Genomic DNA, 23,847 nt, shown 5'->3' on the forward strand with positions numbered 1-23,847 from the left:
GTGGTGAGTGCCCGTTGCTCTGTCCCAGCTTCTGTCAACCTAGCAGTTCAAAAGCATGCCAGTGCAAGTAGATAAATAGGTACCCCTGTGGCGGGAAGGTAAACAGCGTTTGTGTGCACTCTGGTTTCCGTCATAGTGTTCTTTTGCGCCAGAAACAGTTTAGTCATGCCGGCCACATGACATGGAAAGCTGTCTGTGGACAAATGCTGGCTCCCTTGGCCTGAAACTGTTATGAGCACCACACCCCATAGTAACCTTTGACTGGATTTAACCTTCCAAGCATCCTTTACCTTTTACCTTACTATTTTTATTAATATTTTTGGGCAATTTGTATTAGCTTTTAGTTTCTAGTTTCATTCTTCATGCTCTCATTGTGCTTTGTGAAACTCACAGTTTAGCTGGGAAACAAAACAACCACTTGGATCCGAGGACAACTTTCAGGCTTTGTAAGGTTGTTTCCCTTGCATCTCCAGTGACAGAACCAGTAATAACAGATTTTGGGTTCATATTAATTCTTACTGATCTGCTGCAGATAGAGCCTCAGTGCCACTTTGTTCAGCAACCACGTTGTGTTTTAGTAGTAGTAGATACTAGTAGTTATTAGTAGTCCCCAGTGAAATTGAATTTTATTGGCAGTGGGTACCATCATTGTGTGTGGCGCTTTAGTGAGTGACATATAGCAAACTCTGCAGCTGTTTGTTAACTCTTTGTCTCATCCAAACTTGTAGGTCGCGAATGGTCTGACTGGTCTAGTGAACTGCGCATTCCAGGCGATGAATTAAAATGGAAATTCATCAGCGACGGTTCTGTGAATGGATGGGGCTGGCGCTTCACAGTTTATCCCATCATGCCGGCGGCCGGTGAATGTTTTAATTGCTTAATTGCACTAGTATATTTGTTCCTTTGTTTTTTACAGGGATCAGGGATAGTTGTGCTAGCAAGCTAAGAAACAACTTAAGCTAGGAAGAAAGAGAGAGCTTAAGTTAAGTCTGTGTTAAAGAAAATCTGGACTCCAGGTTGAGCTGATAATTGCCTATTTTTTAAGTTGTAAGGTGCTTCAGGGTGATTTATTTACATCAGAAGGCCAGGTCTCAAATAAATAGTACAAGCCCAAGTGTTAGACAGAGGAGTGACTAATATTAATCCTGTTTCTGCCCATAGGTCCCAAAGACCTTCTTTCAGATCGCTGCATCCTTTCTTGCCCATCAATGGATTTGGTAACATGTTTGCTGGATTTCCGTTTGAATTTTGCTTCCAACAGGAGCATAGTTCCTCGCTTGGCAGCCTCACTGGCAGCATGCGCTCAGCTGAGTGCTCTAGGTAGGTGCAGTTTTGGAAAAGTTTCTAATTTGTATGTTTAATGGATTGCTAAGCCGATCTGCTTATATATATGTATCTTACGCATTTTTAGCTGCTGGTCACAGAATGTGGGCCTTACAGAGACTGCGGAAGTTGCTAACTACTGAATTCGGCCAGTCAATTAACATCAACCGAATACTGGGAGACAACGATGGCGAAGCACGAGCTATGGTAAGAAGCTCAGATTTCCAGTGGCAACCTGAGTTCTTGAGTTTGCTCTAATGCTGGCGTAAATTGTAAGACACGAATAGCTCACAGCAACCTTCCTGTCATTAATCAAACATGTAATACCACACCACCTGGGGCTTTTTAAAGCTCTAGCAATGCTTTGAGTAATGTTTCGCTTGTCTTTTAGATACTTGACAGATGGTTTTCACACCATTTAGCAAGTAGCAGTCAAGAGAATTTCCTTCCTCTTCTCCAAATCATGATGAATTCTGTGATAGCAGCCACGTAACCGGGGGAGGGGTGGGGGGGCAAGAGAAATACTATTATTGATTTTTTTTTTATATTACTGATATTTATAAGCTGCTCTGGGAGCCTTTTTTTTTCTAGAGTGGTGTAAAAACAATTTAAACAAGAAACAAAACTGCATTAGAGTTGGTTAGGCAGTACCTGCAAATCTTTTATAGTTACACAGATGAGTTCATTCACGACCCCCACCCCCAATCTAGTGATGTTTGGCAGTACAGTGGTACCTCGGGTTACATACGCTTCAGGTTACATACGCTTCAGGTTACAGACTCCGCTAACCCAGAAATAGTACCTCAGGTTAGGAACTTTGCTTCAGGATGAGAACAGAAATCGTGCTCTAGTGGCATGGCAGCAGCAGGAGGCCCCATTAGCTAAAGTGGTGCTTCTGGTTAAGAACAGTTTCAGGTTAAGAACAGACCTCCAGAATGAATTAAGTACTTAACCCGAGGTACCATTGTATAGGTTTACAACTTCTTCATTATAAAAGTGCAACCATTATCAAGTGCCGCTTAGAAACTAATACTACTTTATTCTGCTTCTCCCCCCTACCCTAGAGTTTCACAGGCAGTGCCTTAGCTGCTCTTGTTAAAGGCCTTCCTGAAGCATTGCAGCGGCAGTTTGATTACGAAGACCCCATTGTCAGAGGTGGCAAACAACTTCTCCACAGTCCTTTCTTTAAGGTAGGATGGCATGGGGTACAAAACGTGGAAGCCCAGAGCGGGGTCTCCTTAGCATTACTTAAGGGGAAATTTGTCATTACAATCCTAACTATGCTACGTGGATAAAGGGGGAGAGAGGTGGGGGGAGATGTTCCTACAAGAAAAGAAGAAAGCCATATCTTTTAAAGAGAACTTTAAAAATGTTTTAACCTGAAGAACAGCCAGCATATTACTGCCTGGTCTTGCTGAAACCTTGTGCTTTCGAACTATGTTGTTTTTATTTGTAGGTGCTTGTAGCTCTTGCTTGTGATCTGGAACTGGATACCCTTCCCTGCTGTGCAGAGACACACAAATGGGCTTGGTTTAGGAGATACTGCATGGCTTCGAGAGTTGCTGTAGCCCTTGATAAGAGGACACCATTGCCTCGCCTCTTCCTTGACGAGGTACTTGGAGAACTGGTTCAACTTCATGCTTAAGAGTGTGTGTGTAAAGGTAAAGGGACCCCTGACCATTAGGTCCACTCGTGGCCGACTCTGAGGTTGCATGCTCATCTCGCTCTATAGGCTGAGGGAACCGGCGTTTGTTCGCAGACAGCTTCCGGGTCATGTGGCCAGCATGACTAATCCGCTTCTGGCGAACCAGAGCAGCGCACGGAAACACCGTTTACCTTCCCGCTGGAGCGGTACCTATTTACAGTATCTACTTGCAGTTTGACATGCTTTCAAACTGCTAGGTTGGCAGGAGCAGGGACCGAGCAACGGGAGCTCACCCCATCGTGGGGATTCAAACTGCCGACCTTCTGATCAGCAAGTCCTAGGCTCTGTGGTTTAACCCACAGCGCCACCCGCGTCCCTAAGAGCGTGTGTGTACACACATATGAAAAAATGTATTATCATGGACAATGGTGCAAGCATGCAGACATTTAAGTACATATGCCAAATAAGACCACCAGGATATATCTGTCAGAGCTGCCTCCAGGTCCCAGCTCACAGAGGACCAACGCTAGGCTGTAGTTATGTACAAAAGTCTTTATTGAGATTCAGTCTCCATTTCAAAGCCGCAGCGTGCAGCTCTACGTCCCGAGCTTAGACCGGCGAAGTCCTGTCTGAGTCTCCTCCCCCTCCACACCAGTTTAAGACTCTCGCTTTGCTCCACCTCTTCCTAAATTCCTTTCTCCTCTGGGCCCTCCTGCCCGCTAGGGTCTCATCCTTCCTCGACTCCTCTGACGCTGACCCTGACGATTCTTGCCCCTCCTTCCGGCGGGCTTTAGGACCTGGTTCCCTATCCGGGCTACCTTCTGTGCCGCTCGCCTGTACCTTTGATCTTGGCGCGCGCGCCCAGCCTGCAACTTTCCTCTTAACCGTTAACTCGCTCTCCGATGGAGGCGTGGTCCACCCTGACTCATCTTCTCTCGCTGGTGGTGCATATGTGGGCTCTGACACCTGGGACTCCTCCCCCCCACTACGCTCTGGTGGGGAAGCTGGTCCTGATTTGCAACTGGTGCTCTGGGAGTCCCCGCTGGCCCCTTGCTTCTGGGGTGTCCCCCTTGGGTCGCCCCTTGCCCTGCCCATCGGCGCCCCCTTCTGTGAATCTTCCGATTCGCTGGAGAGGCTCATGGAATCTATCGGGCTGCTGTCATATTCTCCTACGCTGCCCTCGGATTGCTCCCCCTCGCTTTCCATCTCCTCTCCTCCCTGCGCTCCCGCTGAGTCCCTGACATCCATCCCCCCCTCGAAGCCCCCCCTTCCCCCCTCCCCCTCCTCTGGCGTGGGTTCCGGGTGCTCCAATGCTGTGGGGGTGCATGCCGGATACCGGTCTTCCCCCCTGGCATGCTGCCAGTCCGTGACGGGTACATCGACGTCGCTCTCCTCCGCTTCCATCTCGTTGCCGGCGTGCTCGAAACCAGGATCCTCCCCCAACCCGTCCATGCCCCCTTGTTCCCCCATTTCCTCTGGGTAGTCTGCGTGCCAGGGCCCTCTGAGCAGTCTCCTGCGCCACTCCTCCTCGGGTTGAGTGTCCCACCAATAAGAGCGCTCCGCACCCAAGTCTGAGATCGACCCCTCCGGCGAGGTAGTCTCTGGAACCGTCTCCTCAACCGAGGAGAACCCCTGAAACGTACTGGCTGAGAGTGTGGGGGTGAAAAGATATTCGTCAAAATAATCCTCCGGCATGGGCCTGTGTGGGAAGAGTGCGTGGAACTCGTCTTTGAGGTAGTGCTCCTCCACCGCATAGTACGGCACCCAGCTGTTGGCGCTGGCCGGGGCACCTTCCCTTGCGATGAGATATTCGACTCCCTCTTCCCCCCATCTCGAGTCCAAAATCTCCGTCACCTCGTTGAGTGGCCCCGCCCTCGGCGACCCCCCTGTCATGGGTGCATCTCTAAGCGGACTGGGAGCTGTTCCTGGCTCCTGAAACCTGTGAGGTGCCTTGTAGGGCGTTAGCACCGATCTATGAAAGACCGGGTGCATTCTGGAACCCTCCGGTAGTGTCAAACGGAAAGCCACTGGGTTGATCTGTGCCTCGACTAGGTAAGGGCCCAACTGCTTGTGTCCTAGCTTCTTCTTAGCTAAGGACCTGGCCGGCACTGCCTGGGCCGCTAACCAGACCCAGTCCCCTACCCGTATGTCCTCCCCCACTCTTCTGTGTTTGTCTGCTTGCATCTTGTATACGTGTTTTGCTAGGTCTAACTGTCTACGGAGCTGTTCATGGACCTCCTGTAACTCCTCTGCCAATGCCTCTGCTCCCTGTGGCTCCCCCTCCCCCTCTTTCTCTAAGCCCGGGAAGGTCCTGGGATGTCGCCCGTGGTTGGCAAAAAACGGTGTCACCCCCGTGGACACGTGTTGTGTGTTGTTGTAGGCAAACTCGGCCAGGGGCAGATAGTCCACCCAGGTCGAGGGCTGCTGGTTGGCGTAACATCTCAGGTACTGCTGCATGACGGCGTTGACCCTCTCCGCTTGTCCGTTGGTCTGCGGGTGTCTTGCCGACGCTAGGTTGACCTTGACGTTCAGGATCCCCATCAGCTTCCGCCAGAAACTCGAGATGAACTGGCGCCCCCTGTCAGACAGGATAGACCGTGGCAGGCCGTGTACCTTGAACACGTGGTCTATGAACAGCTTGGCTGTCTGTTCCGCTGTGGCCACCTTCGCGCAAGGAATGAAGTGCGCCATCTTGGTGAACATGTCGACTACCACAAGTACTGCTGTTTTGCCCCTCGAGCTGGGCAGGTCAGTGACAAAGTCCAAGGCTACCCTCTCCCACGGTTCGGACGGGGTCTGTAGCGGTTCTAACAGTCCCGCCGGCGGTCTGTGTACTGGCTTGGCCCTTTGGCAGGTGTCGCACCTCGTGACGTATTCCGCGACTTCTCCCCGCATCTTGGGCCACCAAAAGTCTCTGGCTACTAATTCCACCGTCTTTTCCCTGCCGAAATGTCCGGCGCTGGGTGCGTCGTGTAGCTGTTGCAGTACTGTCGCGCGGAGTTCATCTCCCGGTACGTAGATGGCCCCCTTGCGGAGGAGCAGTCCGTCGCGTATCTGGAACTCGTCGTCCTTTGCCGTGCCGCTGCGCACCTCCTCCATCTTGGAGCGCGCGAAGGAATCTGTTCGCAGCTCGCGCCGTATCGCTTCCAGGTCTATTGTGGCAGAAGCGCATGCCTACGCCTTGGGTGCGAAAATGTGTTTGGCCGCTACCGGTGCTGCTTCCTCCAGATACTGCGGCTTCCTGGATAGCGCATCAGCCATGACGTTGTTGTCTCCGGGGATATATTCTATCCTGAAGTCGAAATCCGCGAAGAACTCCGCCCAGCGGATGTGTCTCTGGTTCAGGAACCGCGCCGTGCGCCAGTACTCCAGGTTCTTATGGTCCGTGCGAACTTGCACCGTGTGTTTGGCTCCGATGAGGAAGTGCCGCCACGCCTTGAATGCTGCATGAATGGCCAGCAACTCTCTGTCCCAGATGGTGTAGTTCTGCTCCGACTTGCTGAGCTTCCTGGAGTAGAAAGCACACGGCCTCCAATCCCCTTGCGGGTCTCGCTGCAACAGGACTGCCCCCACGGCTCTGTCGGAGGCATCCGTCTCCACCCTCATGGGCTTGCTGGGGTTCACATGCAGCAGTTGTTCCTCGGAAGCGAAAAGACGCTTGAGTTTCTGAAAGGACTGCTCCGCCTGGTCCGTCCAGATGAACTTCTTCTTCTTGGAGCTGAGGGTGTCCGTGATGGCCGCCGTCTGCATAGCGAAACCCTTGATGAACTTGCGATAAAAGTTAGCAAAGCCGACAAACCTCTGGACCTCCTTCCGATTGCGCGGGCTCTTCCAGTCCAGTACTGATCGTACCTTGGCGCTGTCCATGGCGATTCCCTTGTCGGACAGCTTGTAGCCCAGGAAATCCACCTCCGTCATGTCGAACTGGCATTTCTCCAGCTTGGCGTAAAGCCTGTGCTCCCGTAGTCTTTGCAGGACTTCCTTGACATCTCTCTCGTGAGCCTCCTGCGATTCCGAGAAGATCAGAATGTCGTCCAGGAAGCAGACGCACTTCTTGTATAGGAGCCCCGCTAACACGTGATGCATGAAGGCTTGGAAGCAGTGGGAGCCATTTTGTAAACCGAAAGGCATAACCCTATACTCATATGTGCCCAAGGGCGTGAACATGGCCGTCTTCCACTCGTCGCCCTCCCGCATGCGAATAAGATTGTACGCCCCTCGTAGATCCAGCTTGGTGAAGATGCGTCCCTTTCTCACCGTCGCGAGCAAGTCGTCGATCTTGGGCATCGGGAAAGCCGTGGGCTTGGTTTTCGAATTTAAAATTCTGAAATCAACTACAAGCCTCTTCTGGGGCGTGTCTTTTTTCTTCACAAAGAAAACAGGACTGCCCCCCACTGCTTTGGATTCTCGGATGAATCCCCGCTTCAAATTGTGATCTATGAACTCCCTGAGCTCTTGCAGTTCGTCTTCAGACATGGAGTACAGTTTTCCGGTCGGCAGCGTTGCCCCCGGCAGGAGGTCAATCTTGCAGTCGTAGGGTCTGTGGGGAGGCAGCTTGTCCGCTTCCTTCTCGCAGAAGACCTCCAAAAACGCCTTGTACTTGTCGGGTACAGCTTGCAGCATGCCCAGTTGTAGCTGTGGGTCATCCTCTTGCCCCTCGTCCTCCTGGTTAGTCATGATGCAATGTTCTGCGCAGTAGGAGGAGCAGAAGGTCAATTTACGCTGGTACCATGCCAATGCCGGGCTGTGCCTGTCCAACCAGCTCATGCCCAACACTATGGGCGTGTCTGACAGTTGGGTGACGTTGAAGCTGATGACTTCGCGGTGATTTCCAATGCGCATCACCATTGGCGGCGTTTGGTGTACCACCTGTCCCCCCAGCAATTCTCTTCCATCGACTGTCACTACTTTCAGGGGCATCGTGGCCGGCAGGAGCGCTATGCTATGTTGCTTGATGAAATCCACCCCCATAAAGTCTGCATTGCTACCAGAGTCAATGGTAATAGGCACTTCCATGGTGAGCCCATTGGGAAGCTGGAGTGTTGCGGTGAGCTGCACCACTGGTTTGGGCGGGAGGGGGTCTGTGGGCTGTAAGATTCCTGGGGACTGCTTCACTGATTCGTCTGGCTGGGCCCCAGCGGCTCTGCTTCCAGCCAGACTTCGTCGTTTCCCTGCTGCGGTTCCCTCTGCTGAGCTGCTTCTGTTACTTTTGCTGAGGCTGCATTGTGCTTGTGGAGCCTCTGGGGGCACTCTTTTGCCATATGCTGAGCACTTTCGCAGATGTAACACTTCCTGTTCCCTCTAGGAGGCTTCACCTTGGCTGCTCCTGGTGTGAGGGCTCTGGTCGCTGACTGAGCCTTGGCACCACCTATCTCCATCGGCTCCTCTCCCCCTCCCAGTGGAGGCGTGGATTGAGCGCGCGCTGAGTCTCTGGGGAAGAAAGGAGGTGCCCTTGCTGGCGTGCGTCCCCAACGCCCTTCATCTTTGCTCCAGGGACGTTCTTCCAGCCGCACACCAATCGTCAACGCCTTCTGGACCACTTCTTGAGTGCTCCGTGGCCTCTCCCCCCTTGCGATTTCGTCTTTCACAGCCCCGTTCAGCCCCTCCCAGAACAGGTCCCTGACGGACGCTGAGTCTTTTTCCCATCCCAGCGCGTTGACCAATGCAAAAAAGCGGGAATGATATTGCCTTACAGTGGCTCTGCCTTGTTTCAGACCGTGAATCCCTTTTCTAGCGACATCGACATCTATCTCCGATAAAAAACAATCGTCCATCGCCTTAATGAAGGCTTTTGCGTTTTGGAGGGCTGGATCATTATCTCTCCACAGATTGCGCAACCACGCTTTAGCTTCTCCATGGAGATGCGTTAGTATGAAGCCTACTTTCTCCTGCTCATCTCTAAAGTCCTTCTCCAGCAACTTTAGCGCAAAAACTACGTCTGCTCTGAAGTTAGGATATTGCTGCAGACTCCCATCGAAATGCGACACCAGGCTCCCCCCTCTCTTCCCGAGCCCGATCCCTTCTGATTTGGCTGCCGGTGGCCCCTGTTTAGTCAACATTTCCAACCTGTTTTGCAGATCCTTGCAGACAGCATCTGATTCCTCTTCTCTCCTCCTTGCCGCTCGTATTTCTGCGTTAAGTTGTACCACGGCTTCTTGCAAAGCTGCCAGTCGTTCTTCTGTAGTCATCTTGTGCTGCTTTTGTGAGCTCGCGAAGCACCAATCTTCGCCCCTCGCTGCGTCCTCTCACGTTGCGAGGTTCTTTGAAATCTGAGACAGGACTTACTGTCAGAGCTGCCTCCAGGTCCCAGCTCACAGAGGACCAACGCTAGGCTGTAGTTATGTACAAAAGTCTTTATTGAGATTCAGTCTCCATTTCAAAGCCGCAGCGTGCAGCTCTACGTCCCGAGCTTAGACCGGCGAAGTCCTGTCTGAGTCTCCTCCCCCTCCACACCAGTTTAAGACTCTCGCTTTGCTCCACCTCTTCCTAAATTCCTTTCTCCTCTGGGCCCTCCTGCCCGCTAGGGTCTCATCCTTCCTCGACTCCTCTGACGCTGACCCTGACGATTCTTGCCCCTCCTTCCGGCGGGCTTTAGGACCTGGTTCCCTATCCGGGCTACCTTCTGTGCCGCTCGCCTGTACCTTTGATCTTGGCGCGCGCGCCCAGCCTGCAACTTTCCTCTTAACCGTTAACTCGCTCTCCGATGGAGGCGTGGTCCACCCTGACTCATCTTCTCTCGCTGGTGGTGCATATGTGGGCTCTGACACCTGGGACTCCTCCCCCCCCACTACGCTCTGGTGGGGAAGCTGGTCCTGATTTGCAACTGGTGCTCTGGGAGTCCCCGCTGGCCCCTTGCTTCTGGGGTGTCCCCCTTGGGTCGCCCCTTGCCCTGCCCATCGGCGCCCCCTTCTGTGAATCTTCCGATTCGCTGGAGAGGCTCATGGAATCTATCGGGCTGCTGTCATATTCTCCTACGCTGCCCTCGGATTGCTCCCCCTCGCTTTCCATCTCCTCTCCTCCCTGCGCTCCCGCTGAGTCCCTGACAATATCGTTTGAGAACTTCCAATATTTGGCCTAGTTAACAGCTCCTTCACTCTTTCAGTGGAGATTCCAGTGCCTGATTGGCTGCTGTTACTGTCAAGGAAAATTCAAACCATGAAGAAAACTGCACTTTCTTTAACCAGTCACTAAATTGTGCGGTTTATATTGCAGGTGGCCAAGAAAATTCGAGAACTAATGGCAGATAATGAAAATATGGATGTTCTGCATGAGAGCCATGATGTGTTTAAGCGAGAGCAAGATGAACAGCTTGTACAGTGGATGAACAGGTAAGCTGAAAAGTCTATTTTTTTGGGGGGGGGTGTTGGTACTGCATTTCTTCTTTGGAATATATGAAAAGTTTGAGGGATCATGGAGTTTCAGGCCATTCACAGGACTTCTCTTCTCAACAGGCGACCGGATGATTGGACGCTTTCTGCTGGAGGCAGCGGGACTATTTATGGCTGGGGCCATAATCACAGAGGACAGCTTGGAGGCATAGAAGGTGCTAAGGTCAAAGTTCCTACTCCCTGTGAAGCCCTTGCCACGCTTCGGCCAGTGCAGTTGATTGGTGGAGAGCAGACACTTTTTGCAGTGACTGCTGATGGGAAGGTAAGATGATGTTAATGTCAAGCTGAGCCGGTGACATTGAAATTTTCTGTGAAGAGAAAACATGCTCAGTGAATGAAAAGAAAGATTTGCAAACTTGTAAAGAAAGATGTTGGCTTATTTGGGCAAAATTTGTTATGTGAGATCAGAGCTACAAAGCCAGTGACAATCACAGGAAACCCATCTAGGTTCCAAGCTCTGCAGCAATATTGGCAATTAAGCATGAAGCACAAATCACCGCACAATTCGTTTAGAGCTTTCGTTGTATCATGAATATGCAGATTGTATATTGAAAACTCTAATCAGCTAGAACTATAGTCATAGTTTTGTTTTGTTTTGTTTTGTTTAGACAGGCCACAAGCCACTAACTGGTTGTTGTGGCAGGGTCTTATGAGGGTGGATGTAATGCATTTTATCTTCTTTTTATGTTTTTGAATGGTTTTAAGTGTTCAAATTCAGTGCTGTTTTAACAGGGTAACTTACTTATTTGGTTTAAAAATATTTATATTGATTAGTGTATTTTTAGTTGTACGTGCTTTACTTCACATGAGCTGCTTTGAGTTCTGCGCTGGGAGAAAGGTGGGATATAAATAAACAAATGCACCATAAAAGCGGTTTCATGAGAACTACAAAAAGAGGAAAGCTGGTTCATAGAACATAAGAACCAATTCTTATTGTTGCCTGTGCGGTGTGATTGCACATTCTGTGTGATTTAATTCCCTTGCTGTATCAATTCATATTTTTTAAAAAGCAATCAGGTGAATGGCAAAGTTATTTTCTTGAAATCCCCCCTGTAGCAGTGTTGTGGGGAAGAACTAAATACTCCACCTATTCCTTATGGTTTCTGTCTGAAACTTGACCACAGAGAACCTAAGAATCAGCCCAAAATATGTAGCGTAAGAAGACTGAGAGCGTCTGCACAACACAGATAATTTTCAAACAAATAGCTACATCCTTTCCATGTGACTAACAATGCAGGTCTCCACAGAAGTGTATTCATGCAAGTAGGGTTTCCTCAACCCCACCTTAAGCCTCTTGATCCCCTCTTCTTGTGCATAGGTTGTGCTGATTTTGCTGCATAAACAACGACACTCAAAGCATGAATAGCAGAAATAGAATGAATGATACAACAAACTCATATGATTGACAGATCCTTTCTTTTTTTTAGTTATATGCCACAGGATATGGGGCAGGTGGAAGGCTTGGAATTGGGGGGACAGAGTCTGTTTCTACTCCAACGTTACTAGAGTCCATTCAGCACGTGTTTATAAAGAAAGTTGCTGTGAATTCTGGAGGAAAGCACTGTCTGGCGCTGTCTTCTGAAGGAGAAGTCTATTCCTGGGGAGAGGCAGAGGATGGCAAGCTGGGTCATGGCAACCGAAGGTAAACACAGTAAATTTTTAACCAGAGAATATATTATAATCACGTGAGAGGCATTGCAGAATCTTAAAACAGAGGAAAATGTGTGCGTCTGTGTGGAAACTTTGACTGAGTGGACTCCTGCTCCACGCAGTCTCTCATGCCATTTCACAGGATGGGAATGGAATAAAACATTTGACCTCTGTGTTAAGATCCTCTATTTGCAGGCAAAATGCTTTTGGGGGGTGGTTTATGCTGTGAGATTTTTTCAAGCTATGATTTAATGATTCCCATCGCCGTCAATTACTTTGCTATATTTACACTATATAAATAAGCTGTATACTCATTTTCATTTTGTTTTCTTTTTTAGTCCTTGCGATCGTCCTCGAGTCATTGAATCCCTGCGGGGCATAGAAGTTGTTGACATTGCAGCGGGCGGAGCGCACAGTGCATGCATTACTGCCGCAGGGGATCTTTACACGTGGGGCAAGGGAAGATACGGACGACTTGGCCATGGGGATAGTGAGGATCAGCTGAAACCGAAATTGGTGAGATGGTGTCATATGCTTCAGTCATTTTTTAAAAAAATGGTTACAAAAACCTCCTATTTATTACGGTGGATGATGAAGTTTTCAGATTGGGCTATTCCTCTTGCACAAGACTCAGGCAGGAGCAAAGAATTGTGGGAGATAGACTGCTTCTCCTCAGTTTTTTCCTCCTGCCTGGACAGAGCAGTTTGACACTCCCGGCTCTCACTGTTTTATTGTTTTCTGATCAGTTAAGCCTTCTCCTTTTCTGATATTCCTCTTTATTTATTTATTTCTCTGTTACTTTGCCTGTATTTTGGTTCCCTTCTGTGTCTTTCCTTACATTTGTCCACCGCTGAGGTAAAATTAAACAACAGCAACAAACCTTTCCTCCCTACTGTATGTCTTTCACTGTCCTGGGTTCATTGATTTCCTCTCGTTTCTTACGTATTTCAGTCCCATTACCATTTCTTTTATTTTTTCTTCGTTCCTTCTCCTCCTTTGCTGCCCATCACCACTTTGGCAGTTAAACGGCCATTTACTTCAACAAAAAAGCCTGCTGGCTTTTGGGTGTGCGGGAACCACAGCCCTGTGCTCAGAAATAATTCATCTTCTAGTCTCCCTTTGGCTGCATGCACCTTTCGCTGTCGGGAATATGCACACACAGCCAAGCTGAGCAGGATTTTAACTCCTGAACATAGCTGTCAACAAAAGTCATTAAAAACTTTCCTAAACAGGGCTGCCTTCAGATGTCTTATGAATGTCAGGTAGTTGTTTATCTCTTTGGCATCTGATGGGAGGGTGTTCCACAGGGCGGGTGCCAAGAAGGCCCTCTGCCTGGTTCCCTGTAACTTGGCTTCTTGCTGTGAGGGAACCGCCAGAAGGCCCTTGGAGCTGGCCTACATAATGAGGGGACCTACATAAGGGTCGTGGGTGGCACTGTGGGTAAAACCTCAGCGCCTAGGACTTGCCGATCGCATGGTCGGCGGTTCGAATCCCCGTGGCGGGGTGCGCTCCCATCGTTCGGTCCCAGCGCCTGCCAACCTAGCAGTTCGAAAGCACCCCCGGGTGCAAGTAGATAAATAGGGACCGCTTACCAGCGGGAAGGTAAACGGCGTTCCGTGTGCTGCGCTGGCTCGCCAGATGCAGCTTGTCACGCTGGCCACGTGACCCGGAAGTGTCTGCGGACAGCGCTGGCTCCCGGCCTATAGAGTGAGATGAGCGCACAACCCTAGAGTCTGTCAAGACTGGCCCGTACGGGCAGGGGTACCTTTACCTTTAGCTTTACCTTTTTACATAAGTTAGTGTCCATTTTGTTTTATTTTTTGCTGCCTAAAGCTCAGGTTGTTGAGATTTCTTTACTAAAAAAACTCCTTGCCTGTCTTCTAGGTGGAAGCACTCCAGGGCTACCGTGTGATTGACATAGCCTGTGGCAGTGGAGATGCACAGACACTCTGCTTGACGGATGATGATACTGTTTGGTCATGGGGAGATGGAGACTATGGGAAACTTGGGAGAGGGGGCAGTGATGGCTGCAAAGTACCGATGAAGGTATTTTGAGTTTCAAACTTTTGAAATAAGAGAGACAGAACTCGACAACCTGTAAATAGAACAGATTTTATTTTATGTTTGGCATAAGCTAGCTGAGTTATGGAATTTTGAATGCTATGACTTTTATATGTGCTGTTGAGTTAAAGGTATTCCATGAAAATATTTTAATTTTTTTGAGATGCTTTGCTGACATTTCAAAATTTCCTATTAGTGTTTGAGTATGAAATTGCCATGCCCTTGATAAAAGGGACCATAACATTTGCACCATGGTTAAGAATCACTTTGCTATATATTACTTTTTGGGTTAGAATGATCGTTAGCTGTTACAAATCAAAAGTTATGCAAGTGTCTTAACAGTGTGAATTTTTACATACTGACATCCAGTGGGATTTATTGTTCCACCAGCATAGTTACCAAGATATTTCCTTCCATTTCTTAAACAATACACATAAGAGGAAGTCTTAAGAGAGGTGCAATGTCATTTTCATCACAAAAAACATCTGTACACCAATCTGTTACCATTTCAACAAATTCTAAGACTCTAAGACTTTGACAGATAGATTCTCAAAATGTGATTTATAAGAGTATGCAGAAGTCTCTTGAGGGTTTCATCCTCCTTTTTTTGTTATTACAATATTTTGTCTCTTTGGGCCTGTTCATCCCTCTCCAAAAAGTTTAAATCAAAATTTCAAAATCCACCATAGTATCTAGTTAAAGTAGTCAGAAAAATTTCCTTGTTTTTGGTATATTTTGCTTGTTATATTCACACTACTTCAGTAAAGTCAAGTGTATCCTTCTCTTTCTAAATCTCTAATGCACTCTTGTCAACTTTCTTTGTGAGATTTTACCATATGCTATCACCAACCTGCTTGGAGATCACTTTGGGAGAACAACGTTGTCAGTTGTCTCCAGATGTTGATTTCATTTCCTTAGTTTATTTTTTTCTGTGGGTGATTGAATAGTACCTCTTTAAAACAAGCCCTCAGGAGAAAATAGAATGGTGAGAATCAGATCATTTAAAATTATTTCTCTTAAGTTACTATAATAAAAACTTATTTTAGTCAACATTAAAATCATTATCTGACTAAGAATGCCAGTTTATTTTTAAGCTGTGTCTATATGCTGTGGGCTATGAAGTTGTCCTATCCTTTCAGTTACGTTCAAACATTTCTTCCCTAGATCGATTCTCTCACAGGAGTTGGAGTAGTCAAAGTAGAATGTGGCTCACAGTTTTCTGTAGCCCTTACTAAGTCTGGAGCAGTCTATACCTGGTAAGCGAGCCAGTGATTGCGGATGAATTCATATGAGAAATGTAAAAATAGTTCTATGTGGTTCTTGGTTTTCTTTCTGCAAAAGCACCATCAGGTTATACTGGTTTTGATTTCACTTAACGTTAATTTAAAAAATGCTATTTTGAAAACAAACAAAGAACAAGTGGTACTTTATCTTAAATTTGTTCCCAACAGATACTGCATTGCAAAGCCACTTTTATTTAATACGAAAACTAAGAGGCTTTTGTGAACAACCTATCTAGCATTTTGCCGGTTAATTCTAGGAGAGGAAACTTAAGATCTGAGTGCCCTAATTCATCCAAGTCAGGCTAGTCTAACTAAGAGTTGCCAATTGATTGAAGAGAAAACAAATGCACTGATTGAAACTTGTGTTGCGATTACAGGGGCAAAGGAGATTACCATCGATTAGGGCATGGATCAGATGATCACGTCCGGAGACCTCGCCAGGTCCAGGGGTTGCAAGGAAAAAAAGTCATTGCTATTGCAACTGGCTCTTTACACTGTGTCTGTTGCACTGAAGATGGTATGTAAAAAACCAAACAAACCCCACCCTCTTCCGTCCTGTCTCCCATGACTGCTTTTATTTTGAACGTGGTAGGGAGAAAGGAAAAGATGTTCCAATTATGAATAATGAAGCATCTTTGATGCAGATATATAATTGTGATATAAGAGAACAGTGTACCTCTGATCAACAGTTGCTACGAGATAAAATGTTGAGGAAGGAAGGCTTCAAGTCTTGCAACATGCCAGATTTAACTGAGATATTCCTTGCTCTGATCCAGTAGGTTCCCTAAGCTCTCAAGGGGGACCAAAGCAGACATTACATGGCAAGTTTTGTATCAATATCCTAATGGGTTGGGGTTGGCTTTTTAAATTAAAAGCAGCATTAGGAGGCTGTGACAGGAACAAGGACGGCTATTTAACAAGCATACATGGGATGCTGTTTTATACTGACCCAACTGTCCATGTAGCTCAGTATTGTCCACACGAACTGGCAGGACCTGTCCATGGCTTTTGGGCAGGAATCCCTCCCAAATTTACCTGGAGATGCCAGGGGTTGAGTCTAGGACCTTTTGCATGCAAAGCAGGTGCTCTGCCATTGAATGGAGGCTCTTCCACGAATAAATGTACATACTCACAAGCACAAATAAATAAGTAAGGCAGATGTGGCCCATTGGAACATTTCATGCCCAGATTATCTCTCAGTGACTTTGTATGCAAATGCCATTACATTATTCCCACTCGATTAGCACTCTCCCAGCACAATCCAAACCTGGGATCCATGGGGGTAATAAAGTTTGGAGTCAGCAGATCTTGTGCTTTCTTGTCCCTCACCCCAACTGAGCCAGAGCTACACCGGGCTATGTCCCTCCCCCCAGTTCAGCAGGGGCTTAGCCACTAGAACAGAAGCTGCAGGAACTTTACACCAATATTAGTCCCCCAAAAGAAGTGCTCTGGGACATGGCAAAGAGAGATGTACACCTATTCCAAATGTGGTTCAGTTTGGTCATGCAACCTATGGCCTTATCATCAAAATTTGGACCCACACTCACCTGCTGATGGTAGCTCCTCCTGGAGGCTCTTGCATGGAGTTTTGAGTTAAGGGTAAAAGCCTAAGTTACACCAGCTTCCTGTAGTTAGCATTGCTCTGCAAATCCTTTCTCTGCATTCAACTATTTATTTCACTTTGTTTTCCACATAGGAATATATTAGCACTAAGTCGCTCCAAATTACCTTTTAAAAGATTGTGCTTTTAAAAATAATAATAATAAAAACGTTTAAATGTTGATATTGGTATGTTGAACTGATCTACGTTGTCTATTCTTGTGACTTTTTATACTGGTCATGATTTGGTGGTGAAATAACGATTTTGATTATCTTAGGTGAAGTATATACTTGGGGAGATAACGATGAAGGGCAGCTTGGAGATGGAACAACTAATGCTATCCAAAGGCCACGCCTGGTTGCAGCACTTCAGGGCAAAAAAATCAATAGAGTGGCCTGTGGCTCAGCACACACCTTAGCCTGGTCCACCAGCAAGCCTGCTAATGCAGGCAAGCTCCCTACCCAGGTAAAATTATGCTTTTTAAACCATATGTCTTAAGCCAGGTGTGGGGACCCTTTGACTATCCATTTGTTGCTGCACTGCAATTCCCATCATCCCCAGTAAGCATGGCCCAATGGCCAGGGATGGGGTGGGTTCAGCAACATCTGGGCAACCAAATATTCCCCACATCTGGTTCAAACTCTTGGGAAACTGTCTAAACTGTTAGCACTCTATGGCTCTGTGTTAATAATTATTGGTTCCCCCCCCCCCACTTACCCATTGGTAACATCTTCTTAGCGGCTGCCTACCATGATGGTTAAGGCTATGTTGAGTATTTTCCTGTTTCAGCTTTTTGGTCAAAAGTAGATTTTCTTTTTAAGTGGTTGAAAAGCCTAGGAGTGAGGCGGCACCATGTTGCTAAGTCGGTATGAGATGTGGTTTTGTTACACCACTGAGGACAAAGCCATTTGAAAATGAGAGCAGTGCACTGTTGTTCCCAGTCAGAAGGCACATGCCTAACAGAATACAATTGCAGTGCTCCAATAGTCAACCATATCTGGCTTTGTGGCGACTTCACTGAGGGGCAAGTGATGCTGAGGGTAAACAAACTACCGTATTTTTCGCCCCATAGGACGCACTTTTTCCCCTCCAGAAATGAAGGGGAAATCTGGGTGCGTCCTATGGGGCGAATGCAGGCTTTCGCTGAAGCTTGGAGAGCGAGAGGGGTCGGTGCGCACCGACCCCTCTCGCTCTCCAGGCTTCAGGAAGACATCCGCAGCCTGGGCAGCCCTGCAGGAGGTCCGGCAGGGATGTCTAGGCTGCGGATAGCAGCCTGCTTCCCAGAGCGTCGGGCGCCCTGAAAGCAGAGCGCCCGGCGCTTTGGGAGCACATCCGCAGCCTGGGCAGCCCTGTGGGAGTTCTCCGCAGGGCTCCCCACACTGCGGATAGCAGCCTGCCGCCCGGCGGGCGGGGCGCCCTGAAGCAGAGCGCCCCGCGCGCCGGACAGACATCCGCAGCATGGGGAGCCCTGCAGGACTTCCCCGCAGGGCTCCCCACGCTGCAGATAGCAGCCTGCCGCCTGAGGCAGACATCGGCCAGCCCCACAAGCTCGGGGGACAGCAGGGAGGCACAGCGCCGTTCCTCGACCTGGTTTGGTTTCCCCGACCTGCTTTTGGGAGGGAAATAAAGGAAATTTCCCCCCCCTTTATTTCCCCCCCCCAAAAAAAAACTAGGTGCGTCCTATGGGATGAAAAATACGGTAGTTAAGAATTTTGGAGACATTGGTGAAAAACCACTGAAAGGCTGTGCATGGGTTGGGGTTTTTTTTACATTGCAAGAATAGGTACAGTGAATAGCTTGGGCTCTGCTGTGTCTTTCCTGAGGCTCCTCTTGTGAGTTTTATACCTGTTCACACTGTAAAGCCATGGAAACTTCCTGAAAACTTGCGTAAATCAAATGTGAGCTTTTGTCAATCCAAACTGCTTTGCAATGACTAATATGATGGGAGGAGCAACATCTGTGCCCTTGGATAGCAAGAATTTAGAAAAGTGCCAGAAGGATGTTTAAGTTTTACTACAAGAGTCATGAATATATCGATGAAATATGGGATGGATATTGTGAGGGAGAGCAGAAGGATTGTTTTTTGGTTTTTTAAAACATGCTGTGTATTATGCAGTGTAGTCGTAATTTCACCAACATTGATAGGATACCTTTTCTGGCCCCTAACAGTATTCAAAAATTCCTTCTTGGCTATGCCATGTATAAACCTTTGGAGATAACAAATCTCAAGCAAAGGCAATATCTGGATATTCAGTAGATAGTCTAGCTAAATGGACTGTGCCTGATACTATCTCATTTAACGTATGACTTATTCAGTGCTCGTTAAACCCTAACAACATGCTTGTTCCAGGTTCCTATGGAGTACAACCATCTACAGGAAATTCCTATAATTGCTTTAAGAAACAGATTGCTGCTCCTTCACCACATCTCCGAACTCTTTTGCCCTTGCATCCCCATGTTTGATCTCGAGGGACGCCTTGATGAAACCGGCCAGGGTCCTTCCGTGGGCTTTGATACGTTACGTGGAATTTTGATCTCTCAAGGAAAGGTATCTATCCCAACGTCAGCTTCTCCACTAAAAATGACCTTCTAAGAAAAATATGTCACAGTAATGACATGCAAACGGTGCCCTAAGTTCTCTTCAGGTCTTCTGTACAGACCCAATTATCTTCTGTATGAACTTCACGGGTGCAGATGCAGGGAATCTTAATGACAAAGTTTTCCCCTGTTGCGTTTCTGTCTATATCTGCTTTACAGCATTTCACATTTTTACCAGAAAGCGGACTGCATCTTTTCCTCCTGAGTGAGTCAGACGCTAAGGGGAAATTTACATCTTCAAAATGTGATTGCCATTGCTTTGCTTACTTACTTATGGTACATGAAATCAAAATTGTAACAGTTGAGGTATCTTGTGGGTGTTCGTGTCCGGAGTCCTGAGACAGGGTGCCTGTAAGGAATCTGATAAATGAAGTCTTGTTCACATGCTGCTCCTTTTTGTTTTGTTTTCCACTCTCACATGTTGGCTGTTTGGAGATGGAACCCTTGTCGCTGTATCTTTTGTCACTGAGTTCCTATCTGCTTGCTCCTTGTTTTTTCCTGACACATGGGGACAGGGACATCGGGACAGTCATTTGTGGCTGCACAGTTGGGATGAGGGCAGTTGTATGGAGCTTCCAATTGAACAATGGGAGTTCTTTTTTATTTAAAAAAACACGTTGCTACCTCTTTTCCCGACATAATGTTTATGCTGCTTGAAAATGGCTGTGGACTGATCCCAAGGAGGTTTCAGTAGCAATGCCAACCCCACCCGGCAAACATAACTCAAGAATAGGATTGCATTCTCAACACCTTATTTTCTCCTTTTTCTAGGAGGCGGCTTTCAGAAAGGTTGTGCAAGCAACTATGGTGAGAGATCGCCAACATGGGCCTGTGGTAGAACTCAACAGAATTCAGGTCAGAATGCTGTGCTCTCTTGAGTGCCTTGAATATGAATCTGTTGTGCGAAAACTTTGCAGGGTTTTGTGCTCAGGCAATAGGCATGGTAGTTGTTATCATAACTGGTTAGAAAAAAGACGGCCCAAGAAGTTATTAGCATTACAAGTGCTCAGTTTTTTTTGGGGGGGGGGTGAGCACTTGTAATCCTAATAACTTTGTGTGCTGCTCTCTTCTAACAAATTATGATGGCAGCAGCCACGTTATGGTCCTTTGGAAAAGCTCCAAGTTGTATATTAAAAAATGTTTTGGAGGCAATAAGACACCTACGCAGATGCGATTCCAGCTCCATTTATGCGTGATAAAGGACTGAAATTGTGGCTACCTGATACCCCATAAATAGGGTTTTATGTACATATACGGCCTGAACTTAATTCATTTTGTTAAAATATTCTCATCTGCTGTTCATTGTACAACAGGCCCAGAGCAGGGTACACAAAGCTTTATGAAATAAAACACCTATAGTAAAATCCCAACAAATATATTCTCAGCCTTAACCAGCCGGTAAATAGCTGGGCCAACAAAGGCTTTGTCAGCTGGTGAAACTGAGAAAAGTGAAGCCCATCTTTATCAGTGATGCACCTCAATGGTTGTGAATGGTAAAGATTGTGCAGCTCAGGCTTTCTAAAGTTAGGTTGTGTGCCTGGGTATCTCCTCAAAAGTGATGTTCAACAGACATGCGGCACCAAGCAGGCTGTGGCAGGTGAATTCAGACCTGATCTTTCACCAAATATGATTCCAGTGTTTGTGAGATGGAACCTTTTCTTCCAAGCCTAATTATGACCTCCTCTTTCAAAATCTGCCCCCTGCATGGCAATTAGTGCCAATAGGAATTTTTTCAATGACTAATGGTTGTATAGGTGTTTGTGTGTGTGTGTGTGCGTGTTACAGCTGGGGAAGGTTATCCTTCTACATGCCCCCCAAATCCCTCCCCAATGCAGCAATTAGATTTGTCTGGAGGAAAACTAGGAACAGTGATAGAGAATGGAATGGGTTGATGGGGATGTGAGAGAGGGGTGGGATGGCTGTGTCCCCTACATTGGCATGCTGCCCCCACAACAGATTTCTTCTGAGGGAATGCAGCCATTTTTTTTGTGGGGGTGGGGGTGGGGAAGGGTCCCAAGCCTGACTTATAAAGTACTTAACACTTTGAGTTAACATGCTGAACATTAAGTGCTTCTTAACCAATATCCAGTGAATGGCTTGGATCTTAAAATATAAGTGAACAAGGGCAAGTCGATGTAACAAAAGCTTGCCATTCCTTCCTCTCCCATGCAGCCATTTTGCTCCCTGGGTTAACTTCTAGAGGTACAGGGGATGAGGGGTATCCTGGAAAATATGCAGTTGGGTAGACAATAATAATCATTATTTTATTATTTATATCCCGCCCCTCTGGCTGGGTTTCTCCAGCCACTCTGGCGGTGGCTTACAGAATATGTTCACAACACGTGATGAGGTGGATCAAGAGGGAGTTGCCCCCAAATCTCATGGGGCTCCTCCTAATTTTGAATAGTTCCTCCCTCTGTCAGCAACCTCTAAAATCTCACAGCAGGGAGGAGCAAATGGACAAACTTTTCTTCCATGAATTTTCTACTGTTTGTGTAATATTCTTTACTTATTTGTGAAGTTCATTTGTCGTGTTTGCTTTTATAGTGTGCTTGTTCTTTGTTTTGTTTTAAAAAAGGAAAGCTAACCTGAAAAGAACTAGGGAAGCCATCAAACGGCCACTCCTGCACTCTGCGTGTAGCTTTTTTTTGTGTTAAAGCCCTGGAGTTGGATATGATATAAAAAGTGTGCTTTCTCTCATCTTTGTACCTTTTATTCCCACATGATCTTGGGCTGCCTTTGCTTACATAGCTCGGGAGAACTTCAAATTGCCTTGAGTACTCTTAAGGCCCAGGAAACAAACATTTGGGCATCACATGGGGTCACATTGAGGAGGATGTGGGTTAGGAGAAGAACTTCCAGTGACGCGGGAAAGCTGAATGCCAAGCCTCAGGCCAAATGTGCCTTTTCAAAAGAAATTTCTTCAAAGGCTGAATATGAAGTATTGTTTTAATACACTGACTAAAACATAGAAAGGAAGCTTGGCTTGCTTTTGTGATATAATGTGGAGCATATTGCCTGGTCTACCTGAATGACAGAGTAGTTTGCTTGCCGGCCTGCCTTTGTGGAATAGGGAGGGGTGGGACGACTGAATTTATGGCAGGGGTATGGTGGGAAATGCTCTAAATTTCGCATATGCTGTGAAGCGTAGAGGAATATTTTAACACCAACACTGCATTGGGATTTGGCCTGTCGTAAAGTTTAAACATTGCAATAGCCTTACTGTGGTTTTCAAAGAGAGGTCTAAGGTATGAGATGGAAAAAGCTTTTTTCCATAGGAAAACGTAAATGTTCTAAGGAACTTCAGAACACTAAAGATCTCTACCTCTGTCCGTATCCCTCTACGGTCGTACCTTGGTTTTCAAACAGCTTAGTTCTTTTTTTTCTTCTTTTTTTTAAATATTTTTATTAAGTTTTGCATAACTATATTTCACAGACATACAACAGACAAAAGTAAATGAAATAAACATAAAAAGAAAAGCAAAAAAGAAAAGAAAAAGAACATAAAATACGTACAACATAAACAACACAACTTTAACAACACAACATTAATTTTACAACTTAAACAACACAACATTAATTTTACAACAACATTGATCGACTTCCCTTTATCTCGATTTCGGATAATGTTATCTTAATTATCTTTCTGCTGTATCTATTCCAAAATAAAATTTATAACGTAGTAAGCGTTATCTCATGCCTACTGTGATTTTTTTTTTAAAAAAAATACATCTATATTTCTGATTAACATTTTGATTTTCCCCTTGTCTCTATTTCCATATATATTCTAAATTTATCCCATTCATTACTAAATTTTGTACTTTTTTGATTTCTTATTTTCTGAGTCAATTTTGCCAATTCTAAGTAATCCATTAATTTAAATTGCCACTCCTTTAATGTTGGGGTTTTTGCTCAAACAGCTTAGTTCTTGAACGTTTTGACTCCTTAACGCCGCAAACCTGGAAGTGACTGTTCTGGTTTGCGAACTATTTTAGGAAGCTGAATGTCCAATGGGGCTTCCACGGCTTCCGATTGGCTGCAGGAGCTTCCTGCAGTCAGTCAGAAGCCATGCTTTGGTTTCCGAACATTTTGGAAGTCGAACGGACTTCTGGAACGGATTCCGTTCGACTTCCAAGATACGACTGTATAAGTATTGTTGACTCTATCCAGAAGTGATACTCCTGAATCTCAGGCAGAGTGTTCAATCCGTCTCTGGAGTCATCTTTCTTAACTGGGAATGCTGAATCTGGGGCCCAAACAACTGCGGAGCATTTATTACGGAAAAACAATTCAAGGGAA

The 23,847-nt window shown here is 46.7% G+C and overlaps 1 protein-coding gene across 4 annotated transcripts in view; it reads left to right on the top strand.

The window, feature by feature from the left end:
- HERC2 (HECT and RLD domain containing E3 ubiquitin protein ligase 2) overlaps window positions 1–23,847 on the top strand; it is a 108,520-nt gene that overhangs the window by 76,746 nt on the left and 7,927 nt on the right. For all 4 annotated transcript variants that reach the window (XM_079972354.1, XM_079972351.1, XM_079972353.1 and 1 more), the window contains exons 72-86: window positions 729–860; window positions 1,162–1,320; window positions 1,412–1,530; window positions 2,388–2,513; window positions 2,780–2,935; window positions 10,181–10,296; window positions 10,420–10,618; window positions 11,784–11,998; window positions 12,345–12,522; window positions 13,891–14,052; window positions 15,232–15,323; window positions 15,728–15,867; window positions 17,228–17,415; window positions 19,301–19,498; window positions 20,320–20,403. In XM_079972354.1, the coding sequence (XP_079828480.1) occupies window positions 729–860; window positions 1,162–1,320; window positions 1,412–1,530; window positions 2,388–2,513; window positions 2,780–2,935; window positions 10,181–10,296; window positions 10,420–10,618; window positions 11,784–11,998; window positions 12,345–12,522; window positions 13,891–14,052; window positions 15,232–15,323; window positions 15,728–15,867; window positions 17,228–17,415; window positions 19,301–19,498; window positions 20,320–20,403 (2,264 nt within the window). The remainder of the gene's footprint in view (window positions 1–728; window positions 861–1,161; window positions 1,321–1,411; window positions 1,531–2,387; window positions 2,514–2,779; window positions 2,936–10,180; window positions 10,297–10,419; window positions 10,619–11,783; window positions 11,999–12,344; window positions 12,523–13,890; window positions 14,053–15,231; window positions 15,324–15,727; window positions 15,868–17,227; window positions 17,416–19,300; window positions 19,499–20,319; window positions 20,404–23,847) is intronic.

The sequence above is a fragment of the Podarcis cretensis genome (genome assembly GCF_951804945.1).
Source record: "Podarcis cretensis genome assembly, chromosome: 4".
NCBI classification, from domain to species: domain Eukaryota; kingdom Metazoa; phylum Chordata; class Lepidosauria; order Squamata; family Lacertidae; genus Podarcis; species Podarcis cretensis.